Here is a 23,458-nt window from a genome sequence, read left to right on the forward strand (position 1 = left end):
CCTCTGTTAGATAGTGCTGCAAATAAGATGGCATTCTTTTTCCAGATGTGCCTTTCCTGGACTTTATGAGGTCCACTGTCTTTCTGTTAACATTTTCATTATATGATCAGTCTTCATAATTGCATTATTAGCATATTGCTGTTCCATCATTTTAGATGATTTTCGTCTATAATTTTTTTAGTGTGGTTGATTTCAGGTGATAAAAGAACCATGCTCTTCTTATACCTACACACACACACACACACACACACACACACACACACACACACACATACACAGTGATTTCATTGATAGAGGGAACTCAGGTGAGGAAAATTCCTTTATCAATGTGGTTTAGCAGCTCATCTGCAACTTCTAGTTTCAGACATCTCTCAAGAGTCACTTATGACAGTGACTTGCCCAGTGGTACAAAGACAGCTCTTGACCCTGGTTCTAAATCTAGCTCTCTCTCCATTACACCAAACTGTTTTTGTGGATATCAGTATTATCTATCTACAGGATTTGTCTTAATAGCTCTATCTTGGATAGATTCAGTTGTATGATTTCTTTGGTAAAGAGAACTCTCAGTGAGAAACTTCTACCAGTGCAGATCATCAGTCCTTCAAATTAAAGTCTTAGAGTGATGGTTGCTTCACTTAGTGACCTGAACTCGAGCCATGTTTCCCTTTGACTACCCATACTTTTCCTCATTAGTCGCCATGCTCTCATAGGAATAACCTTATCTTCTATGCCTTTCTCATTTATGGAAGCATAATCAAATCAACTGTCTTTGCTCGTGGAAAGAATTTGTCGGTCTTCACCCTTCTCCCTTTTGACTCTACTCAGCATCCCTGTAACTTTCCAAACCAAAAGCTTCCTTCCAGGAAAGGACTTTTTTGTATGTGCTATTTTCCTTGTCAAAATATTAGCTTCTTGGGCAGGGATTGCTTTTGTATTTGTAGGAAATGCTTAGCATTTATTAAGTGATTTTCTATTCATTCATTCATTTAAGAATTGCCTGTGGCACTGAGAGATTTGTCCAGGGTCACACATGGATTCTGTATTAGAATAGGACTTTAATGCAGACCTTCTGTCTTCCAATCCATAGCATCTTGTTGCCACATATACACACACGTGCATACATGCATACTTTTTGTATAACATAAACACATTTTATAAAAGTCTCCACGTAAATAAATGTGTGTTTATATAGACATATATATGTAAAGTAAAGTGATCCTTCTCTTTGTCGAGGCCAGTGCCTCTACAAATATCCTTAATTCCATCCTTCCCAGTAACTTGTCCCTTCTGATGTTTCCTTCCTCTCTGATTCTCAGTTTCTTGCCTGCCCCCTAACTTCTTGCTTACTATTTTCAAATGTGTCCTTCCTTCAAACTTTTAAAAACTTTTATAAGTTCTTCCCATTTTCTCAAACTATCTCATTCTGTCTTTCATTCCTTTTTCAGTCAAATTCCAATTCCATTACCTCCACTTCCTTTCATTCCCTCAATCTTTTGCAATTTTTTTTCTGCTCTTATCCCTTTGATTGTCCTCTCTAGTTATCAGTAGTTTCTTAATTGCTAAATCCCAGACTTTTTTCAGGTCTCTTCTTTCTTGACCATCCTGCTGCACTTGACAGTGTTCACTAACCACTCTCTCTGTCTACATATTCTCCACTTTTCTGTGCTTCTATGGCACTGTCCTCTCTTGTGTTCCTCTTACCACACAAACTAGTTCTTCTTAGGTGCCTTTTACTTAAAATTCGAGACACTTGTCTGTTACAAATTTTTAGAGGATAAAATTTCAAATATACTTAAATTTCTTCTCTGTTTCATCATCAGTGAAGTGCATATTTTCATTCTTTTTGGTGTCTATAAGCATATCATAAGACCAATATATGCCATCCATCAATTTCACCCTTTACATATGAAGTGTGTCCTATTTTCAGTTATTGATTCAACGAATTTATTGAGTGTAAGGTGTGATGACTGTGTATTTAAAATCAGCGGAGTCAGGATTCAGGTTAAGGGAGAAATCTTAAATCTTTATTCCTTTTGAGGTGAAGGGGGATTGTGATAGCAATATGGGCAGCTGCAACAGGAAGCTAGCCAGCAGAGGTGAAGGGGGATCAGAGGTGAAGGGGGGGTCACAATAGCAATGCGAGCAGCTGTGTCAAGAAACCAGCCAGCAGTCTCTCCTTCTGCTTCCCTTTCCACTCCTTTGCCTCCACCCACCAAAATCGTCATTTCCTATACAACACATCAGGACTTACACAAAGAGTGGGTGGGGGCCATACTTTCTCTAAGCATATGTATTAATAGAGTATGGTCCAATTACTATTTAGCCTCATGTGCTTGGGACCTCAGTGCATCAACTGGAGCTTCAGCCCATTACAGTAAGGCACTGAGCTAGATGCTAAAGATTAGACTAAGGTATAACTCTTAAGTTACTAAGACATATAGGTATTTAGTTCGAGAACTGGAAGGGACTTCAGAGACTGTGTCTAATGCAACCCTTATATTTTATAGAGGAAAGTGAGACCTAAGAAAGTTAAAGTTATATGGATATTAAAAGACAGTCAGGATTTGAAAATAAATCTTTGCTCTCAAATGGTTTATATTTTATAAAGTTTAAATAAGTTTATAAAGTATTTTAGCTGCATGGCTTTTTGTAGAGCTTGTCAGTGTTTTTTAATTTGACTATTCTCATGGTTGATCTGCTGTAGACTTCTGACTGTCTTAGTTTTCTTAACGGTTCATAATTATATATTATACATTCTTTGAAGTTATTTATCAATTTGTTCTTCATACATTTCTTTTATCATCTCTGCTTGTGGTTACTCTACTTAAATTCATTCTGCAACTGAAACAGAGTGTTCTATTGTCTCTTCTTTTTAGATGTCTAGTAGTCATTTGTTTTGATGAGTGTTGCTTCAGTATTAGTATGCTGAATATATTTTAGGATCAAATTGTTTGGGTTCCTATCTTTGTCATTTAGTTTTATGATATACTTTATCATATTTAATGGATTTAATGTCTGTGGTAGGTTCGGGATGAAAAGCTGCTTAGGATATTAGATGACATTAAAGTTTACTTTATGACACTCTCATATAGGAATTTGAAGTCCCATTAATGCCAAACTTTTCTGTCAGTTTTCCATAGCACATAGTGACTCTTCTTCCTTTCTACCCTGCAGTCATTTAATTCCTTCTTTCTTTGTTAAATCCGATAAGGTACAAAGGTCATCCAGCTATTTTAGGTTTCCTGCTTTCTCTATCTTCTTCCCCTGAAAGTGAGGCATTGTGGGTAGAATTCGAAGTAACAATATCCTTCTCTTTGTTTATATTGTATCTCCATTCAGTCTGTAGTATATCTTTAAAAAATTGGTTTTGCCTTTGTCCTTAATTATTTTAACTCCAACAGTTTGCCCTGTTTTGTGTTAACTGACAGGATACCCAGAGTTGGATTTATGGCTGTATAAACAGTGTTTCTATGTGGTAAGTATGTTATAATATATTAGAAATATGTCACTTTGCCTCCATTTAGAGTCACTTAAAATTAATATCATTATACTTTATTTTAAAATAATATAAAATTGCTTCTATAGTTTTATGTATCATAGTTATATATATTTGAAGAGTGGCAGACTTGGAATCAGAATGACCAGAGTTTAAATCTTTGCTCCAACATTTAATATCTGGTTGCCTAAACTCTCTGAACTTCTGTATTCTCAGCAGTTAAGGGATGATTATTATACTTTTACCACCTACCTCCAAGAATATATTGGAAAGTTTGATAAAATTTAAAATGCTAGATCAATATTACTAGTTACATAATTCATGACAGTTATATAAAGATATGTTACCAATTTTAAATTCATACTAGAGTTTATTGGCTAATTCTTTGTTGTTCTTGCTGTTTGTTTACCAATTGTTTTTGCTTTTGCAATTGCAATTCATATTGATCTGAATCACAGATTTGTCTCTTTTGATAACAACCTTGTTGTGGTTCATTTTTAGTACTCAGGGTGTAGACCTGTCTTGGAAAACTGAACTATTGCCAACAATGAAGGTAAATTGTTTTTTTGTGATGAAAAAAACTTTTGTTAAATGTGTAAATGCCTTATGTAGTTTTAACCTGTCTTAGTTGTTGTGTCCTGCTTTCTAGAACCCCCACACCGGGGTGATTAAAATATGCCGTCTTAGTGGAGAATAATGAGGTGGGACTCATGAAGACGGTGGAAAAATGGAGTCTGACTATTCCAAGGTCTTTCCCCCTTTATATACCCTAATACCCTTATGTAACAAAAACAACACTGATCATGCGACAAGTATACCACATGAACAATTTGCTTCTGTATGTAGATTGCCACCTGGTATCACTCTTCCACCTGATATTATTCTGCTTCAATCACAACACAGGTTGTCACTGCCCCCTGATTTCTCAGGAATGCCAAGAGCCCTTAGGGGAAATGGGGAGTAGAACCTGACATTGTTAGTAGATTCTCCCTGGACTGAAGGGTTTTATACCTCATTCAGAGTTTCCCCACTGTCTGTGACCCTCTACATTTAGTATTAAGTACTTCCTTCTATTGTATAGTGTAACCTGTTAGAAGCTTTATTTTGAAGATAAGAATTTTTTTTTCCTATTTTTTTATTTTTCTAAATACTTTTTTTTTTAGCTTTTTTATTTTTCTAAATACATGCAAAGATGTTTTCAGCATTCACCTTGTAAAACTTGTGTTCCAAATTTTTCTCCCTCCCTTTCCTCCACCTCTTCCCATAGACAGCAGGCAATCCTCCTTCTAAATATATTTCCATATTTGTCATGCTACACAAGAAAATTCAGTTCAAAAGATGAAAGAAAAAAAAAGTGAGGGGAAAAAAAGCAAACAACCATCCACAATGACAAAAAAAGTAAAAATACTATGCTTTGATCCACATTCAATTTCCATAGATCTCTTTCTGGAAACAGATGGCTTTTTCTATCACAAGTCTATTGGATTAACCTTAAAACATATCATTGTTGGAAAGAGCTAATTCCATCACAGTTGATCATCACATAATTTTGTTGTTGTTGTGTACAATGTTCTCTTGATTGTACTCACTTCATTTAGCATCAGTTCATGTAAGTCTTTTCAGGTTTTTCTGAAATCAGCTTGTTTGTCATGTCTTATAGAATATTTATATTCCATTACATTCCTATACCATATCTTTTTCAGCCATTCCCCAGATAAGCATTCATTCAATTTCTGGTTCCTTGCCACTGTAAAAAGACTCTACAAAAATTTTTGCATATATGGGTCCTTTTCCTTTTTTTTTTTAATGATCTCTTTGGGACACAGACAGTATCCCTTTAAAGACACTGCTGGATCACAGGATATGTGCAGTTTGAAGGCCCTTTGGGCCAATGCATTAGTGTCTCAGTTTTCCCACATTCCCTCTAACATTTATCCTTATATTTTTTCTGTCATCTTAGCCAATCTTAGAGGTGTGAAATGGTACCTCAGAGTTTTTTGAATTTGCATTTTTCTAATCAATAATGATTTAGAGTATTTATTCATATGACAAAAAATGACTTTAATTTCATCATCTGAAAATTATTCATTATTCTTTGACCATTTATCAGTTGGGTAATGGTTTGTATAAAAGCATTTTCTTAAGGAATGTAAGAGCAATTTTTTTTAGTTTTAAAAAAAATATATTTTCCTGGTTCACTGTACATCTCTTCATCTAAGTCTTCCAAATTTTTTAATGATTTATTTTAATTTTTTTCAGTTAATAGACATTTGAAATCTGCCTATTCCATTGCTTCCTCCATTGAGCAAATTTAAAAAAAATTAAGCAATTCTCCAATAAGATGATATTGCCTTAGTTTCTGGTTCTTGCTACCATGAAAAGAACTGCTGTACATATTTCTGCATATATAGATCCTTTTCCTCTTTCTCTGATTTGTTTGGGGTATAAACTTATTTGTGGTATAAATGAATCCATATATCTTGTATATGAGACCTTTATTAGAGAATATTGTTGCAAATATTTCGCCTAGTTACCAGTTTCTTTTTTAATGTTTAGGATATTATTTCTGAATTTTTTTTTTTTGCAAATAAAAATCCAACGTAAATGAGTCAAATTATTTTATATACTTATGCTAAATTTCATTTAATTACTTATTGGTTTCATTTACTTACCATTACTTACAAAGACAAACACAAGTTGAATTCTTAAAGGAGACATTTGTGGGATCTTTAATAAATATGATTATTAGGAACTTGGTTTTGAGTTATTCTGTCATTATTGAAAATTTAAATGTGCCATCAAAATAATTTTATAGAGTATCAGATAAAATTTAAAGATTCTTATAATTATAAACAGGAATCTTATATATTTAAACCAAAGTTTTATAGCATATATCAAATCAGCATGCACCTGATTGAATGAATTCTTTCCCATTTGTTTCAGACTTTCATGCTGAAACTCCAGGATTATCCAAAATTGTCTCATCTTGTTGTTTATGTACCATCTACTAATGGAAATAAGGTAATAGCAATTTTTAAACATTCAGCTTGTCTATTAATATAAAAATGTTGATGAAAATAAGATACTGATAGTCATGTAAAAATTTTAAAAGTCTTTTGTAAAATTATGTTTATTGATTATATATTTTCCCTTGCCTGTTTGCAAATAACAAGAAGTGCCCCATGTATATTTGGAGTACTATTTAGAGTCATAGAAAACATTAATATCAATTTTATTTTGATTGTCCAAAGACTTTTGGTTGCATTTTTCTGCCTTAGAAAGGTTTGAAAGCAAAATTTTCAGTCTTAAAAGTCTTACCAAGTTCCTATATTACATTCAAGTTTTCTTCTACTTAGATTAAATCAGAGAGTGTTCTTCAGCTGCATTAATCTAAAAAATCCTCTTTTACTCTCCTTTTTATTTGGATTTAGGACTTTAAATTTTTTATTACTGCTACTATTCGTAATTAGTTTTTCAAATGTATTTTATTGATATCTTTTGTTTTTTACATTGCCTAAGTATCCCCTTCTGTCCTTCTTCCTTCTCCTCATAGAGAATTGATTATAACAAAGATTTTTTTTTTTAAAGAAAAATTAAGAGGGGAAAAAAACCCGCCAAAACATATGATTACATTTTTAAAAAACTACAATATATTCCGTCTTCCGTAACCAGGGAACTCCTATTTCTTCCCCCATACCTGAAGGAAAAAAGTAAGGAATGGTGTTTTTGTCATAGCTCTTCTTTGGGGCTAAGCTTGTTATTTGTAACTTTTCGGCATTAGTTTTGATTGTTTTGTAGTTGTTCTTTCCATTTACATCCATAGATATTGTATGTATTGTTTTCTTGACTATACTTTATATCAGTTCAGTGAGCCAATATACTTCATATACTTCTTTGTATTCTTATGTGTTCCTTACAGCACAGGACTATTTCCTTATATTTGTATACCATGATTTCTTTAGTCCTTCCCCAACTGATGAGTATCTGCTTTGTTTTTAGTTTTTTACTAACTCAGAAAATGCTGCTATTTTGGTGTTTATTTTTCCCCCCTTAAATCAACAACCTTCTTGAAGTGTATGCATAGCATATATTCTGGGCCAAAAAATAATATTTTAGCCTCTGTTTTTGCTAATTTTGATAAATTCCAAATTATTTTCCAAAATAGTTGTACTGATTTACACTACCGATAGTACATTTGTTTGTATGCCTTACTTCTATAATTCCTCCACATTGATTCTTTCTAAATCTTTTGTTAATTTTGCCAGTTTGCTGGAGGTGAGGTGAAATTTCAAAGTTGTTTCAATTTGTGTTATTTCAATTATCATCAATTTGGAGCATTATTTCAAAGAGTTATTGATAATTTACAATTCTTCTGTTTAGACTTACTTGTTTATATCCTTTCACTACTTGTCCATTGGGGAATGTAAGATCTTTATTTTCCAGAGTGTTGTGTCACTTGAGGTAGATTTAAATGTTTTACAGCTTTTCCTTAAATTTCAACAATTTTTTATTTATTTCTTTAGGAAGTTCTTTCAATTTACTGCCTTCCTCTTACTTTACAATAAGCACTGTTATCCTGAAGTATTCCATAATTACAAATCAACCATACATATATGAGCTACAATAAACTTACCAAAATATTTTATAATTTGTTTTCTTTACTGACTATATACAATAGATATATCTTGTAAGTGTGTAGATCAAGCTACATTTTCTTTTTGACTTAGACTTTCAGTAAAACAGTGTGTTCATTTATAATTCATCCTCATTTGTTAGTAGTTTCTGAGGTATTTTTGATATTCTTTCCCTTTCCTTTTGCTCAGCCTATCTGCTAAGTATGTGATTTTCTAAAAATACTCAAAAATTATAGGCAAACTTGCTATTTAAAGAGACTTTGCTGTTGCTCCTTTTCTATAAATCATAATAACTTTAATATATCAGAAAAGTTAAATGAAATATGTTATATCAAATTTTCTTTAAAATTTTTCATTTAAAATTAAAATTTAATAGAGATTATTTTGCAACTTATATTAATTGTTACATTGAAATAGTTAACAGTCATTGGTGTTGTTGATATTTCTTGTTTAGAGGCTGAATTTTGTGAATTTTTACATTTTATTTAGTCACCCTTCACTCAGTTAGCACCTTACTATAAGTTCAGTTTTACCAGTAAGGTTTTTTTTTGTATATGTGTGTGTTTTTCCCCCCAGTTTGTTGTAGACTGTGAATTATTTCACATAGAATTAAGAACTGTACAGCTTCCTGTAACTCATCTCTTTTCCTTTGGTAGGTATCTTGTTTCTGCAAATCTTAAAAGTACTTTTATTTGTAACAGAATATCTTTAACAGATTATTTTATATTTTTTAGTTTCAAAGTATCTTTTGCCTGTGTGCCGGATTCCTTCTGACGAGTAAGAGGCACTGGAGCCTGCTTCCTTGTGTTGTGCTAAAAATTATTTATTGTTTAACCGAGGCAGCATAAAAACTGTTCAAAGCAAACATAATAATTTAACTTCTCATGGTTATGGTGCTTTATGAAGAGTTCTCAATTATATGATTCTATATATATAATTCTATAAAATCAGTAGAACTTATTCCCCAGTTTCCAAGTAAGAAAACAGAATCTCAGAGAAAATGTGATTTGCACAGATCATAAGTACCAATACTTAAGCTTGAATCCATGTGTCCTCACTAACTTCCTGTTCTTCTACCACACTGTTATATCTGTGTAAATGTGAGAAGTGGCTATGAATATGAATGCTTACATCACAGTGAGCCAATGCTCTGAAATGACCTTTGGAAGAATTGTCTATTCTCCATAATAATCACATTGATTTGCAAATTACATTAGTTGCTGTGTGGGTTTATTTTTTTTAATTTTGTTTTTACATATGCTATGTATGTTGGCTTGTGCTATGCTGCCCTGTTATGAGATCTTCCTCTTCCTCCTATCTTTCTAAGATTTCTCTAAAATGTTCTTTATGTTCTATGTGAGAGAAAAAAGTGCTATTTTAAGGAAAATCCTCTTTTCAGGTTAGGCCTCATTTCTTAGAAAAACACCAAGGCTAACCCTTAATCAGACTATGCCATCCCAATATATGATTTTGAAAGAAAATATGATGTGGCAAAAAATTTTAACTTGATAAAATTTATGTACGCATCTTTGTGTACATGACTGAAAAATTATTCCAGCTTATTCTTTTAAATTAAAAGGAAGTAAAATATGTAAATTTTAAGTGCAAATGTATTATCCAAAATAAAAATCCTAAAATTTAAGTCAAAGAAATCAAGATGCTAAAAACCAATTATACAGAGAGAACTGCAATGTTATATGTCTCCTGCAATAGTTTTTTTTTTTTTTAAACAATGTGAATAAGCCAAGGATAAAAGTAAGTGCTATATAGGCATTCAGTCCTTCATTATTTCTCCTTGGTATTATTTATACCAATATGTACAAATTTTTTATTCTTACTAAGTTTTCTCCAGCTTTTGTTGGGCATTTTTCTTCAGTTTACCAGAAATGTTTTTGTTCTATTTCTTAATTTTTATCCTAATGCCTTTTGTCCTGTTCTCTAAATTGCTAGCTACATTTCTAAATTAATGTAATTACCTTTAATATAAATGCTGTCTACTTGCTTATCCATGCCCTTGGTTTAAAATATATATTTCTATTAGATTTAGGTGGATATTGTATGATTAGCTTCTAACCTAGTTCCTCTTTTTCCTATTGAAAATTTCTTATGACAATACTCTGAAAAATTTAAAGGTTTATTGCATTTCTCTTTGAGTAATTCAGATTTCAACAAGTGCTAGATTTGGGCATAGGGCAACTAGGGGACACAGTGGATAGAATGCTGGGCTTGGAGTCCAAATTTGGTCTCAGACGCTTCCTAACTGTGATCCCATGCAATTAATCTTGTTTGCTTCAGTTTCCTCATTTGTAAAATGAGCTGGAGATGGAAATGGCAAATCACTCCATTCTCTTTACCAAGAATACAAATGAGTTCACAAAGAATAGAACACACCTAAAAAAATGACTGAAATAGCAACAACAACAAAGTTGGACAAGTCATTTATTCTATGACTACTTTTTATCTTTAAAATGAAGATAATAATACTTGCACCCTGTGAATTGACTTTTGACCACTTTTAATTTCAATCTGTGGTAATCTAGTTTTTGGGAAGTATAACCTGTGACATAATTTGTCAGACTAGTATTCAGCAAACCATGATTTTTGCACAAATTTATGCCTTGGTAACTTTCCTTTACATATAGTCACCATTACAAGATCTTAGTACCCAGACAGGCTATTCAGTGGCGTGAGAATTGAAAAAGGAAGTTAAGTTTAATGGTTATTTTGTCATATTTTCCCAAATAGTTGCTAAAGGGCAAATATAAACCTACTGAAACTAGGATGTAGTACTTCCATTACACCTTCTAAGTTTGTTTTTTATTTCCCATTGAAGGAAATTATTTTTTTCCTGAATTCAAGAAGTGATGGTAATACCATTTGTTACACAGTGTAGCTTTGAAAAAAAGTTGTTCATGTATGTTTTGTGTATTTCCTCAGATAATATGGTATGGGTAAGTATTTCCCAAACTAAATTTGACCAGTGAACAATTGTAGGGTTTGAAGTACAATGACAGAATCTTAAAAATCTGTTTCAGGAACTCTGTGAAAATGATATTTCTCAGGAATAAAGGAGAATTGGAACATTTAGAGCAAATTATGCAAAACTCAAGTTATTGTTTATGTAAGATTACTGAACAATAAGTGTAATTACAGATTTCACATTAAATCCTTTAGAGGGAAATTTTTTTTTCTATTTGACATTTTGTCATGAAACCCTTTTTTCATCATTTGTAGAGCATAAAGATTTCATAGAATATAGTTTGGGAAGTGCTGACATGGAAGATGACTGAACTGTGAGGACAATTGATTTTGAGTTATCGCTCTACTTCCTATTTCTTATAAGCCTTTAGATAAATCACATCAACTCTTGAGCTTCATTTTCCCCATCTGTAAAATGGAAATGATACTTGCATTGTCCAAGTCAGTGATGAGAATCTGATCAGATAATGGATATGAAAACTTCCCAAAGTTGAAAAGTATTATATGAATTAGTATTTTATCAGTCTTCCATGACTTTTCAGTAATAAAAGCTAAACCTTTTTGACAATATGAATTCTCCAACAATTTATCAAAGTATGTGTCATGACTTAAGGAACCTTTACCTTATAGCCTCCCTATTCTGTTTCAATTTAAATATTCCTTGTGAATAGGTATGTCTGATCAAAATTCAAACATTTCTTTTTTAAACAAAAATCTAGAACGTGTATAACAAACATTCCCACCTATGGAAGGAATACATTTCTGTCTTCAAGACAGAAGTTTTAAGTTTTAAAGTGTTTAAGAGTCTCTTGCCTGTTGTAAGGCAGAAGTGTCAAACATGAGGGCCACATGTAGCTCACAGGACTGCCAAGTGAGACCAAATCTGATTATAATATAATTAAGAAATATTTAATAAAATAAGTAAAATTATAACAAAGCATAAATAATATATTTTAAAACTGAATATACACCCTGTGCAGTTATGATCTCCCATTTTTTTTGTTTGACCCTATTGTTGTAAGAGACAAAGAAACAAAGCTCTTTCTCTTTGAAAAAGCTCTAGCTTCTATTTCAAGCTTTACTACTTATATAGAGAAGTATATACCTACCTATCAATAAGATTTGTATGACATTAACTAAAAAGTTTCACTTCTCTGGGTTTCAGTTTCATCTATAAAAATGAGAAGTTCTTTCTAGTCCCAAATTTAAAGATTTTTAAAAATTTGTTTTAGTTTTTCTGATTTTCTGTAAGTTCATGATATTTTCTTATTAAACAAAGTCTCATTAAAACTCGTTTTGGGAAAGGATTATCTGTATTATAGACTATATTGAGTGCAGTAGTGTAATAATTTTATTATATTCAAGTACTAATAGTAATGGAAACAAATCAGGAGTTGTCTGGTAAAGGTACTACTTTAGTGAAAAAATAATTTGAATTGTTATTAAAGGGCCAACTCAGACAATTTTAACTTCTGCTAATTTGGCAGCTTTTTATATATAAATGAGTGTTTTAAAAATTTCCTGTCTTTAATAGGTAAACATTACTGTTGTAGTACTTTTTTTGTATCTTTTGTATAGTAAGCACTTAATATAGATTTCTTGAATGATTTATTTGATTATTAAATAAGAAGTTTGCTATTAAATTTTGCTTTTTTTAAATTTTAAAATTAAAGTTTGCTTTTTAAAAGAAATTGTTCAAAGGTAAACTAACAATACTTGTTATTACTAACACAAATATTAACTTAGTGATAACTAATTTAGGTTCCTGTTCTCTCATTAGTAACATGTATTTTTCTTAATTGTTTTTTTTTAATAAATTTTGTTACTATATTGACTTAATTTTTTTCAGTCTGTGATTCTTTGATAATCAGTCTAATTAAAACTAGATTTTTAATTAATTAATTCAACAGGATTAACTTCAAGACAGATCAAATTAAATTCAAATGGCTTGTTCTACACTGTACCACTCATGAACTTTGGACAGGTAACAATTCTAGGGAAAGAAAAAAGAAAGATTTTATATTTTCTATTTGGGGCATATAAGTAAATAAATTTTTCTTTTTAAAAATTGTGCTTAGATATACCAAGCTTTCAAAATTGATATAAAGAGCAAATGCGCATCAACCAAAGGTAATTTTATTTCCCCTAAAATAAGGTATACAAGAAAAGTTACTTAATTGATTGTTTTTATTTTTTTCCTTAAAATATTTAGCTTATTGAAAAATATATAAGAGGTATTTAAACTCTTATAGACTGATTTATAATCACTTTAGAATTCTTTAGTTCTTGGTTTCAGAATTTAAGGAAGATTGTGATTCATTAGACTTTATGATAGCTAAGTTTTAGCTGTTTGGCAATTTTCCAGTTTCTTAGTTTTGAGTTAAATTAGTATTGAGTTAAATCAGCAAGCAATTATTATATTCAGAAATACATTAATTTATAAAATCATCATAATTAGTTATATTCTTATCATCTTTGTTTAGAATTGATAACATCCCTGGTGCTAAAAAATTAATTACAATGATTAGAAAAGTTTTCTTGTGGCCAAGAAGGAATTGTCAGAGTCTTTCATACATTTTATTTAGATGTGATTTTGAACTACAGTAGATTATATTAATTTTGGTGACATGGCAATAATTAATGATATATTTCTCTTATTTTTGTGACAGTAGAAAAAAATAATGTTTTCAGACTCCATATTCCTTGGTCCCATGAAGATATGATGATTTCTTCAAAGTAAGTCTCTAAAGAAATTTATCATAGAATTGATGTTTTTCAGATAGCTTATATGCTATCTTGGTTTACTCACTAAAAATCATATGGACAAATTACATGGTACATCTTAAGTAGAATACTTTGTTTTCTCTGGTATTTTGCTTCATTTTTAATATTGACAAATATGTTATGGTTAACTTGATTTGGATAACCAGCCACTTCTAAGAGGAAAGGAAATATTTGTTTGTATATTTGTAACATCTAAAGCACTTGGCAATATAATAGTTGCTTAAGAATTGTTTATTGAATGAATAGATGAATGAAACAGCGTGGTGTAAGGAGATCATTGTACATGACAAAGTCATTATTATACTATGATCAATTCTGATGGAAATGGTTCTTTCCAACAATGAGATGATTGAGGCCAGCTCCAGTGATCTTGTGATGAAGGGAGCCATCTACACCCAAAGAAAGAACTGTAGGAACCGAGTGTGGATCACAATATAATATTCTCACTGTTGTTGTTCACTTGCATTTTGTTTTCTTACTCATTTTTTTTCCTTTTTGATCGAATGTAGCAAGATAATTGTATGAATATGTTTACATATATTGGATTTAACATATATAACATATATTGGATTGCTTGTCATGTAAGGGAGGGGGTGAGGGGAAGGAGGGGAAAATCTGAAACACAAGGGTCAATGTTGAAAAATTATCCGTGCATATGTTTTGAAAATAAAAAGCTTTAAAAAATAAAAATTAAAATCTCTTTGGGGGAAAAAAACAAAACTGTGGTATAATAGAAAGGTCTTAGATCTAGAGTAAAGGGTGGTTTCTTTTATTGTCTTTGGGGAAAGGGCTTCTCTAAGCCTCAATTTTCTCATCTGCAAAACAGGGATAATAACTATAATTTTTATCTTATAGCATTGTGATAAGAATAAAATGAGGTAGTTTATTAGAGTTCTTTATAATCCTTGAAGTGATATAAAAATAATAATAGTTATTAATGTGAATTCTTTCCAGACAATTCAGTGAAAATATCTATCTTTCTTAAGTTTTCTATTTAGATGTCACCATCAGCTCCACCCTAGTTGTAAGCTTTTTTTGCTGCATTTATTGGAAATATCCATTGCACTTACTTTTTATTGAAGAATGAGTAATTCATTTCTCATTTCAGAGCCCCAACTTCTACTGAAATTTCTTTAAAACTACATGTTGCACAACCAGAAAATGATAGCCATGTAGCAGTGTTCCATATGTTTACATCATCAGATTGTCGCTATGAGGTAACAAATCTTTAACTCTTATTACATGTAAAGGGAATTTATTTGGGTAATATTTGATATATTTTTATGATTTCTTCAGATAATTGTCTAAAACACTGATGTCCAACTCAAATAAAAACAGATCTCTTGCAAGCTGCATATTGACTTATAAAATTACAAGTTAATATTATGTGTATTTTTATTTATTTTGCTTTCCAATTTCTATTTCCTTTTAATCAGATTCTGGTACATTTGGGAGGATAGGTACCTGCTATTTGACACCTCTGGTTTAAAACATATAATATTATTATAGTCTTTATAAATAAAAACTCATGTAAAGCTGTTCCCTATATATGTTCTTGACATCTTATTTTTGTCTATTAACTTTATCTTAGTTCCTGAATTAAATACATAAAAATAAAATAAGTCATAAAATAAAATATTAAGAATATTATTTTACAATAGTGATGCCATTTATGCACATGAAATATTTTTTCAGTTCTTCTCAATTTTGCTTTTAAACTAAATATTTGCTTGCTTTGTGGAAATTCCCATAGGGTGAATTTGAATTGGTGTTAAGTGCCAAGAATTTCTTCCTTGCTGAATGGTAGATTTTTTGAGAGAAGGGACTTGTTCCTTAGTCAAAATAAAGTCAAGGTCAAACTTGTATCAGTGATTCAATTTAGAAATCTTAGAACTGACCAAAGATAAAAGGTAAAAATGGTTTTATTAACCCCATAATATATTATAGTTTTGTAAGAAGTCTTGAATTCTTAAGATACTTCTGAAATAAGATTTTTGTAATGTCACATTTTAAATGTATTTTCTCATAATAATATTTCATGTTATGATATAAAACTTAACTAAATCCAAATTAAAAGAAAAATACTTGATTTTGTTATTTAAATAATTATATTAGATATTAGAAATAAAACTACTGGGTGCATTTAAAAGCTTGCCTTTTTTAACACTTTAAAAAATTTGGGGGTGTCTATTACTCAATATTTTTGTTCTTCCAAAAAGCTTTTCTTCCCTTATTCTTAGTATTATAATATGAATTCATTTTCTGTGTATACAGGGATAATTAATAATGAATTTATTCATATTTTAACCTTTAATTTACTCAGCCTAGTACTATTTCTTTTTGGCGTTGTGTCTTTCTTTATAAAGTTTACTCAGAATTAGCAAAATCATGTGCAGTATTTAACCTTGACCTCAGATGTTGAAGTAACATGATTAGTTTACAAATAATTATTTTTCCTTACAAAGTTTTATATAATTTCTAAATTTATTCATTCAATGAGCCATCTGTCATGGTCATGGCCATGTCTGTAGAATAATATATTCAGGTTAATCTAAATAATTATTAGTAATTTTAGTTGTAGAACCTAGTACAATTATGTTGGCTACAGGGAGCTTAATTTTTTGACCACAGCATCTTTTGAAGACAAGTAATAGGAGGGTTAAAAACTGCAGACTGACAGGAATACCTACATCAGAGAAATTGTAAATCACCAAAGCATTAAATATCAGATGTTGAATTCCTATTTTCAAAGAATTTAAGTGTAAAAAAGAAATGAATAAGAGAAGATTCAGAGTTATCATAGTGTGTCTGTATCTCTATGAGTTATATAGTAAGGAGCTGTCAGAAGGTAAAAGAGGCTAAAGTTTCTGCCCATCATCACCCAGCTAATGTCAGGGGAAGTATTTGAATTGAGGTTTTCCTGACTGTAAGTTTAGCACTCTAGCCATTATGCCAAACTATTCTTTGCCCCAGAAATAATCCAAACATGTAAACCTACACACAAGTACATAGAAGTTCTATTTAAGTTCTGATACTTTAGACTGCTAAACTTTCAAGATTGTAGAGTACTTTAGGGATTTTTAAAAATTATAACCACTATACATTCTGAAGTTGTTTGGAGTTATAAGTTTAATAGTTCTGGTTCATGTAGTACCAGGTAAGAACATTTATCATAATAATTTCTTCAATGTATAAAAATAATACTGACATACTATTGAAATTTTTTTTTAATTAGATAACAGTTAGAACTTCGTTTTTACAAATTCTTGGACAGGTAAGGAATTCTACTAGTTAATTACATTTTTTTTTCTTTTGAGTTATATTTATATAAGATTTATACCTTTGCTATAAATAAGAAATGACATTCTGATTCTTAAATGAATTAATAAATTCTTTTACTTTATTATGTAATATTAAGTATTGTAAAATGTTATGCTTGTTATAAAATTTAGAAATACTTTAGAGTAACTTTTTTATATTTATATTTTGGTGAACAGAAGAGATGAAGAATTTTATTCTTTATAAATGTATTGAATCATCTTGAATTTACTTGCTCTATCTTTATAAAATTCCCAGACCAATAGCTTTTGTTACAGTGACAGGTTAACAAAACAGCACTGTTATAAATATGACAACACAAATAAGTTTAGTGTTAATATAATAAAAAAAAGGGGGGGATAGATACTTAATAAAACACTTTTCTCTCAAGCTTGTTATTTGAAGCTTGTTTTCCATTGTTTTATTCCTTTTTACTTGTGCTTTGAAATGTAGATATAGTAAAATCTTAAAAAAATTTGTATGTGTATATATATATATATATATATATATATATATATATATAAAGAGAGAGAGAGAGAGAGAGAGAGAGAATCTATACAAAAACCACACTTAAATCTGCCCAAGTATATATATTAGGAAACTGAAAGTATCTTTTAGCTTTTCTATTTGTTTTAAAAATTCAAATTAAATATTACCATTTCATTTCTTACGCATGATAGCCAGAAGAAGACTTTGTGAAATAACTTATATTATTTCTTTTCCTAGAAGAATTCTAGGTGACAGACTTGGCTTTATAGACTGAATCTGTGCATTCAGAATGATACTAAAAGTCATCATAACATATCAGAAATGTGTCATTAATAAACATGAGAGCAAATATTATTAAAAAATTAAGAATTTACAAGAGCATCTATATATGCATATATAAAGAGAACCTTTTAATTCATGCTTGTAAGTGAAATAATTGCAGCATATGATTAGTGATAAAAAAGTTATGAATGTCAAGGGAACAATTTTTTTTAAATATCCATAAAAATATCTAGAATTCATTGACTCAGTTAATATTATTTGTATCTTTTTTCTTTTTTTTGCTGAGGCAATTGGGGTTAAGTGACTTGCCCAGGGTCACACAGCCAGGAAGTGTTAAGTATCTGAGGCCAGATTTGAACTCAGGTTCTCCTGACTTCAGGACTGGTGCTCTATCCACTGCACTATAGTACCATGCTTTGTCAGGATAGATTATTACATAATTACTATGACTTGTTTTTTGAAAAAAATAATAAGTTGTTTAATCAAGTTGAAACATAGATATACAGGAAGAAGAAAAGAGGTATATTTTTAATTTGTTTGGTCAGGAAAATTCTGAAGTTTGTTTTCCATTATTTTATTCTTTTTTTATTTGTGTTTTGAAATCTAGATATAGTAAAATTGAAAAAAATTTGTATCATGGGAAACAAACTTCAAGTAACAAGCTTGACAGAAAAGTGTTTTAATAGGCATCATTATTACCTTTTTCCATGTTCTACATGCTGAGATAGGGGTAAAGGTGTTTCACTGGGCTACACTGAAAACACACATCAGTTTGGGAGCTAGAGGCTCCTTGTTAGCCTGCATCTATGCTGAAGAATCTGCCTAATTTCTTGACTGTGCTGAGGTATGTGGATGGTCCTGGTGTTGGTATTTGTTCTGACTTGTTTGCTGAATGAGGCTTACTGCTGACTTGCTGGGATGCTTCCTGTCTTATAGTTCATTACCCTTTTACTTGAATGAGACAGATCTTTCTTGCCAATCTTCCAAGTTTCTTGGACTAAAAGATTGTTTCCCCCTTTCCTTTTGCTGTTTCTTCCATTCCAAGATTTGTTTGGGGGCTCTATTTATAGTTGTTTGGAGGTGAATATGAAAAAATTAGAGCAATTTATTGCTTATTCCATCATTTTGGCTCCTGGAAGTCTATAACTCAGTTTTTTTAAAAATGTATTTAATGTCTGATGTATAGATAGAATGAGAGATTACAGCTAAACAGTTTCCTTTCAACATTGGAAATCATGCAATATCAACAGATCCTGAGCACATTAGGTGGACCCCTGTTCAGGATAAGAGGATGTGACTAGAAGTATGGTTGCTCAGGTTAAGAAAACATGGAAAAAATGCCAAAATCACTTGGTGGAAGAACTCAACTTGACATCACAAATTCATGGAAGTATTAAAATGTGTATCTAGACATTGTGCCCCAAGTATATGTGTAGAAAGTTTTCAGAATAGAAGCTAATTGTTGTTCAGTCCTTTTTCAATCTTGTCTGATTCTTCATGACCCTTTTTTGGGTTTTCTTAGCAAAGGTACTGAAGTAGTTTGCTATTTTCTTTTCCAGTTCATTTTACAGATGAGAAAATTGAACAAACAGGATAAAGTGATTTATCCAGGTCATACAACTAATAACTGTCTGAGGCCAGATTTGAATTTCCTGACTCCAAGCTAACTCAGTAAGAATTTTGTTGAAGCACACAACTTAGATAGGCTGTATATTAGATGCCTAAGCTCTAAAATATTCAAAATCTAGTGAGATGATTCAATCAAGTTTCAATTTCTTCATCTGAGAGTTGTCTGTTCATATCCTTTGACCATTTATCATTTGGAGATATACATGTATAATTATATGTAAATTAGAGTCAGTTCTCTATATATTTTGGAAATGAGGCCTTTATCAGAACCTTTGACTGTAAAAATGTTTTCTCAGTTTATTGCTTCTCTTCTAATCTTGTCTGGATTAGTTTTTGTTTGTACAAAAACTTTTCAATTTGATATAATCAAAATTTTCTATTTTGTGATGAATAATGATCTCTAGTTCTTCTTTGGTCATAAATTCTTTCTTCTTCCACAGATCTGAGAGGTAAACTATCCTATGTTCTTCTAATTTATTTATAATCTCATTCTTTATGCCTAGGTCATGAACCCATTTTGACCTTATCTTGGTATATGGTGTTAAGTGTGGGTCAATGCCTAGTTTCTGCCATACTAATTTCAAATTTTCCCAGCAGTTTTTGTCGAACAGTGAATTCTTATCCCAAAAGCTGGGGTCTTTGGTTTTGTCAAACACTAGCTTATTAAAGTTATTGACTGTTTTGTCCTTTGAACCTAAACTATTCCACTGATCAACTAGTGTATTTCTTAGCCTATACCAAATGGTTTTGGTAACCACTGCTTTATAATATAATTTTAGATCTGGTACAGCTAGGCCACCTTCATTTGATTTTTTTTTTATTAGTTCCCTTGAAATTCTTGACCTTTTGTTTTTCCATATGAACTTTGTTGTTATTTTTTTCTAGGTCATTAAAATAGTTTTTTGGGAGTCTGATTGGTATAGCGCTAAATAAATAGATTAGTTTAGGTAGTATTGTCATTTTTATTATATTTGCTTACCCTATCCAAGAGCATTTAATATTTTTCCAGTTGGTTAGATCTGACTTTATTTTTGTGGAAAATGTTATATAGTTTTGCTCATGTAGCTCCTGATTTTCCCTTGGCAGATAGATTCCTAAATATTTTATACTATTGGTAGTTATTTTAAATGGAATTTCTCTTTGTATTTCTAACTATTGGATTTTGTTAGTAATATATAAGAAGACTGATGACTTATGTGGGTTATTTTGTATCCTGCAATTCTGCTAAAGGTTTGGATTATTTCTAATAGCTTTTTAATGGAATCTCTGGGGTTCTCTAAGTATACCATCATATCATCAGCAAAAGAGTGATAATTTCCTCATTACCTACTCTAATTCTTTTAATCTCTTTCTCAACTCTGCCAAAGCTAGCATTTCTAATACAATATTGAATAGTAATGGTGATAGTGGGCAACTCTTGTTAAACTCCTGATCTTATTGGGAATGGTTGCAGTTTATCCCCATTACATATGATGCTTATTGATGGTTTTAAATAGATGCTACTGATTATTTTAAGGAAAAGTCCATTTATTCCTATACTCTCAAGTGTTTTTAATAGGAATGGATGTTGGATTTTATCAAATGCTTTTTCTGCATCTATTGAAATGATCATATGGTTTTTGTTAATTTGGTTGTTAATATGGTCAATTATACTAATAGTTTTCCTAATATTGAACCAGTCCTGCATTCCTGGTATAAATCCTACTTGATCATGGTGTATTATCCTGGGGATGATTTTCTGTAGTCTTTTTGCTAATATCTTGTTTAAGACTTAATATTCATTAGGGGGTTTGGTCTATAATTTTCTTTCTCTGTTTTCAACCTACCTGGTTTAGATATCAGTACCATGTCTGTGTCATAAAAGGAATTTGGTAGGACTCCTTCATTTCCTATTTTTTCAAATAGTTTATATAGCATTGGGGCTAATTGTTCTTTAAATGTTTGATAGAATTCACATGTAAATCCAGGGGATTTTTTCTTAGGGAGTTGATTAATAGCTTGTTCTATTTCTTTTTCTGAAATGGGACTATTTAAGCAATTTACTTTCTCCTCTGTTAATCTGGAAAGCCTATATTTTTAGAGGTAGTCATCCATTTCACTTATGTTATAAAATTTATCAGCATAAAGTTGGGCAAAGTAACTCCTTACTTACCAAAATTCTTACTGAATTAGGCAGCACAATATTAGTAGACTTGAAGATAACCTGGAGCTTTTAGTGAACTTTTTGCTTAATATGAACCAGTAGGATAATATGGCAATCTTTTATTATAAAAGGAAGGAGGTCAGATCACATCTGCTGTAATCCATTAAGTTTGGAGCATCACATTTAAGAAAGGGCCCCATTTAAGCATCTAAAAGTGGTCAACCAGGATGGTAAAGGTCCTCAAATTCATGCTACTTGTGGATTAGTTAAAGAAACTGCATGTTTATAATATAGAAGATAAGAATGGAGTGAAATAAAATGACATGATAGTTCTTTTAAGGATTTGAAGAGTTATCACATGGAAAGAGGGATTACACATATTCTGTGTAGTCCAACAAGACTAGAAACACTAGGTAAAAGTTGCAAAGACATATGGATCCTTGTTGGGGTTTTTGGGTTTTTATTTTTTTTGTTTTGTTTCGTTTTTGGCAAGTAAATTGAGGTTGAGTGACTTGCCCAGCTTCATATAGCTAGTAAGGCTTGAGTAAGGCTGTATTTAAATTTAGGTCCTCCTAACTTCAGGGTGAGTACTCTATCTGCTGTACTATTTAGCTGCCCCTAGATTTCCTTGTTCTAAGGCAATACTTCTTAACAATTGGAGTTATTGAAAAAATGGAATGGTCTGCTTTTGGAGGTAGTAAATTCTCCCTTCACACACAGACTGAATAACCACTTCTTAGAGAGGATGCCTGTGAATCTTCTTTCCTCTCAATAATGGATTCTTTTAGGTGAGAAATTCTAATCTGCCCCCTGTAAACTTGGGTGGTTTTTAATATTTTTGACAATTGAATTTCAGTGTTCATAATTGATTTTCATTATCATCCTATGTATTTCATACATCTAAAAATACTGGAAAAGAATCCATCAATGTCTATGACACAACATATATAAACACAAATTTTGACGTTGGACCCAGAGGTTTACTTACAGTTACTTATTTTGTAGAAGGGACACTGGGGTTGGATTATCTAAAGCACCATGTTGGATGTTCACACTTGGAAAGTTTTTCCCACTTTTTTGTTTCTGTTCCTGGACAGTATTTTATTGGATTTTTCCTTTTTTGGGAGGGGAAGAGGGATTCATTGTTTCTGAGTCTTTGATTTTCCCTTCCCCTCTCTTTTTCATATAGTTTTTTTTTTTTTTTTTGTCTTTTTGCTTTTCTTTTACTAGAGCAGCTTGTTTAATAGATATACTTCAGTGTGGAACACTCAGTCTTTGTATGCAAAGTACATTTGCCAAACTAGCAGTTCCCTTCCTTGCCATTTCTTTTTCTTTTTTTGTCTCTTTTCTCTTAAGTTTTACTCCAACTGCAGAAGTGTCTTGGAAAAATGTCATTAGGCAGCCTCTTGTAGTTTAGCTACAGTCAATATATTTGCATAATCTAAAACTGTTGGTGGTGCTGTGGACCCAGTAAGTGAACTGGATTGGTAATGTACTTTTAGTTAAGACAACAAAGAATATTTCCCTGATTTTTCACTGAACTCTTTTTAGAGATGTTTCTCTACATGTAAGAGAGTCTAAACACATGGAGTCCCAAACAGGAAAGTTTAAAGGTTAGAAGCATTTTTACCTTGATTATCTTTAGCAGATATGCCCTTAATAAACTAAAGAGGTTCTAAAATTGGATATGAGTCAGTTTATGCT

The 23,458-nt window shown here is 31.1% G+C and overlaps 1 protein-coding gene across 1 annotated transcript in view; it reads left to right on the forward strand.

The window, feature by feature from the left end:
* The window catches only part of LOC127554443 (GPI inositol-deacylase-like), an 81,200-nt gene that overhangs the window by 14,727 nt on the left and 43,015 nt on the right, over positions 1-23,458 (forward strand). Inside the window, exons 9-17 of the mRNA XM_051985967.1 lie at positions 3,429-3,475; positions 3,998-4,049; positions 6,440-6,517; positions 8,707-8,782; positions 13,020-13,093; positions 13,188-13,239; positions 13,779-13,845; positions 15,002-15,110; positions 17,129-17,167. Coding sequence (XP_051841927.1) covers positions 3,429-3,475; positions 3,998-4,049; positions 6,440-6,517; positions 8,707-8,782; positions 13,020-13,093; positions 13,188-13,239; positions 13,779-13,845; positions 15,002-15,110; positions 17,129-17,167 — 594 coding nt within the window. The remainder of the gene's footprint in view (positions 1-3,428; positions 3,476-3,997; positions 4,050-6,439; positions 6,518-8,706; positions 8,783-13,019; positions 13,094-13,187; positions 13,240-13,778; positions 13,846-15,001; positions 15,111-17,128; positions 17,168-23,458) is intronic.

This window comes from Antechinus flavipes, chromosome 3 (genome assembly GCF_016432865.1).
Source record: "Antechinus flavipes isolate AdamAnt ecotype Samford, QLD, Australia chromosome 3, AdamAnt_v2, whole genome shotgun sequence".
NCBI lineage: Eukaryota > Metazoa > Chordata > Mammalia > Dasyuromorphia > Dasyuridae > Antechinus > Antechinus flavipes.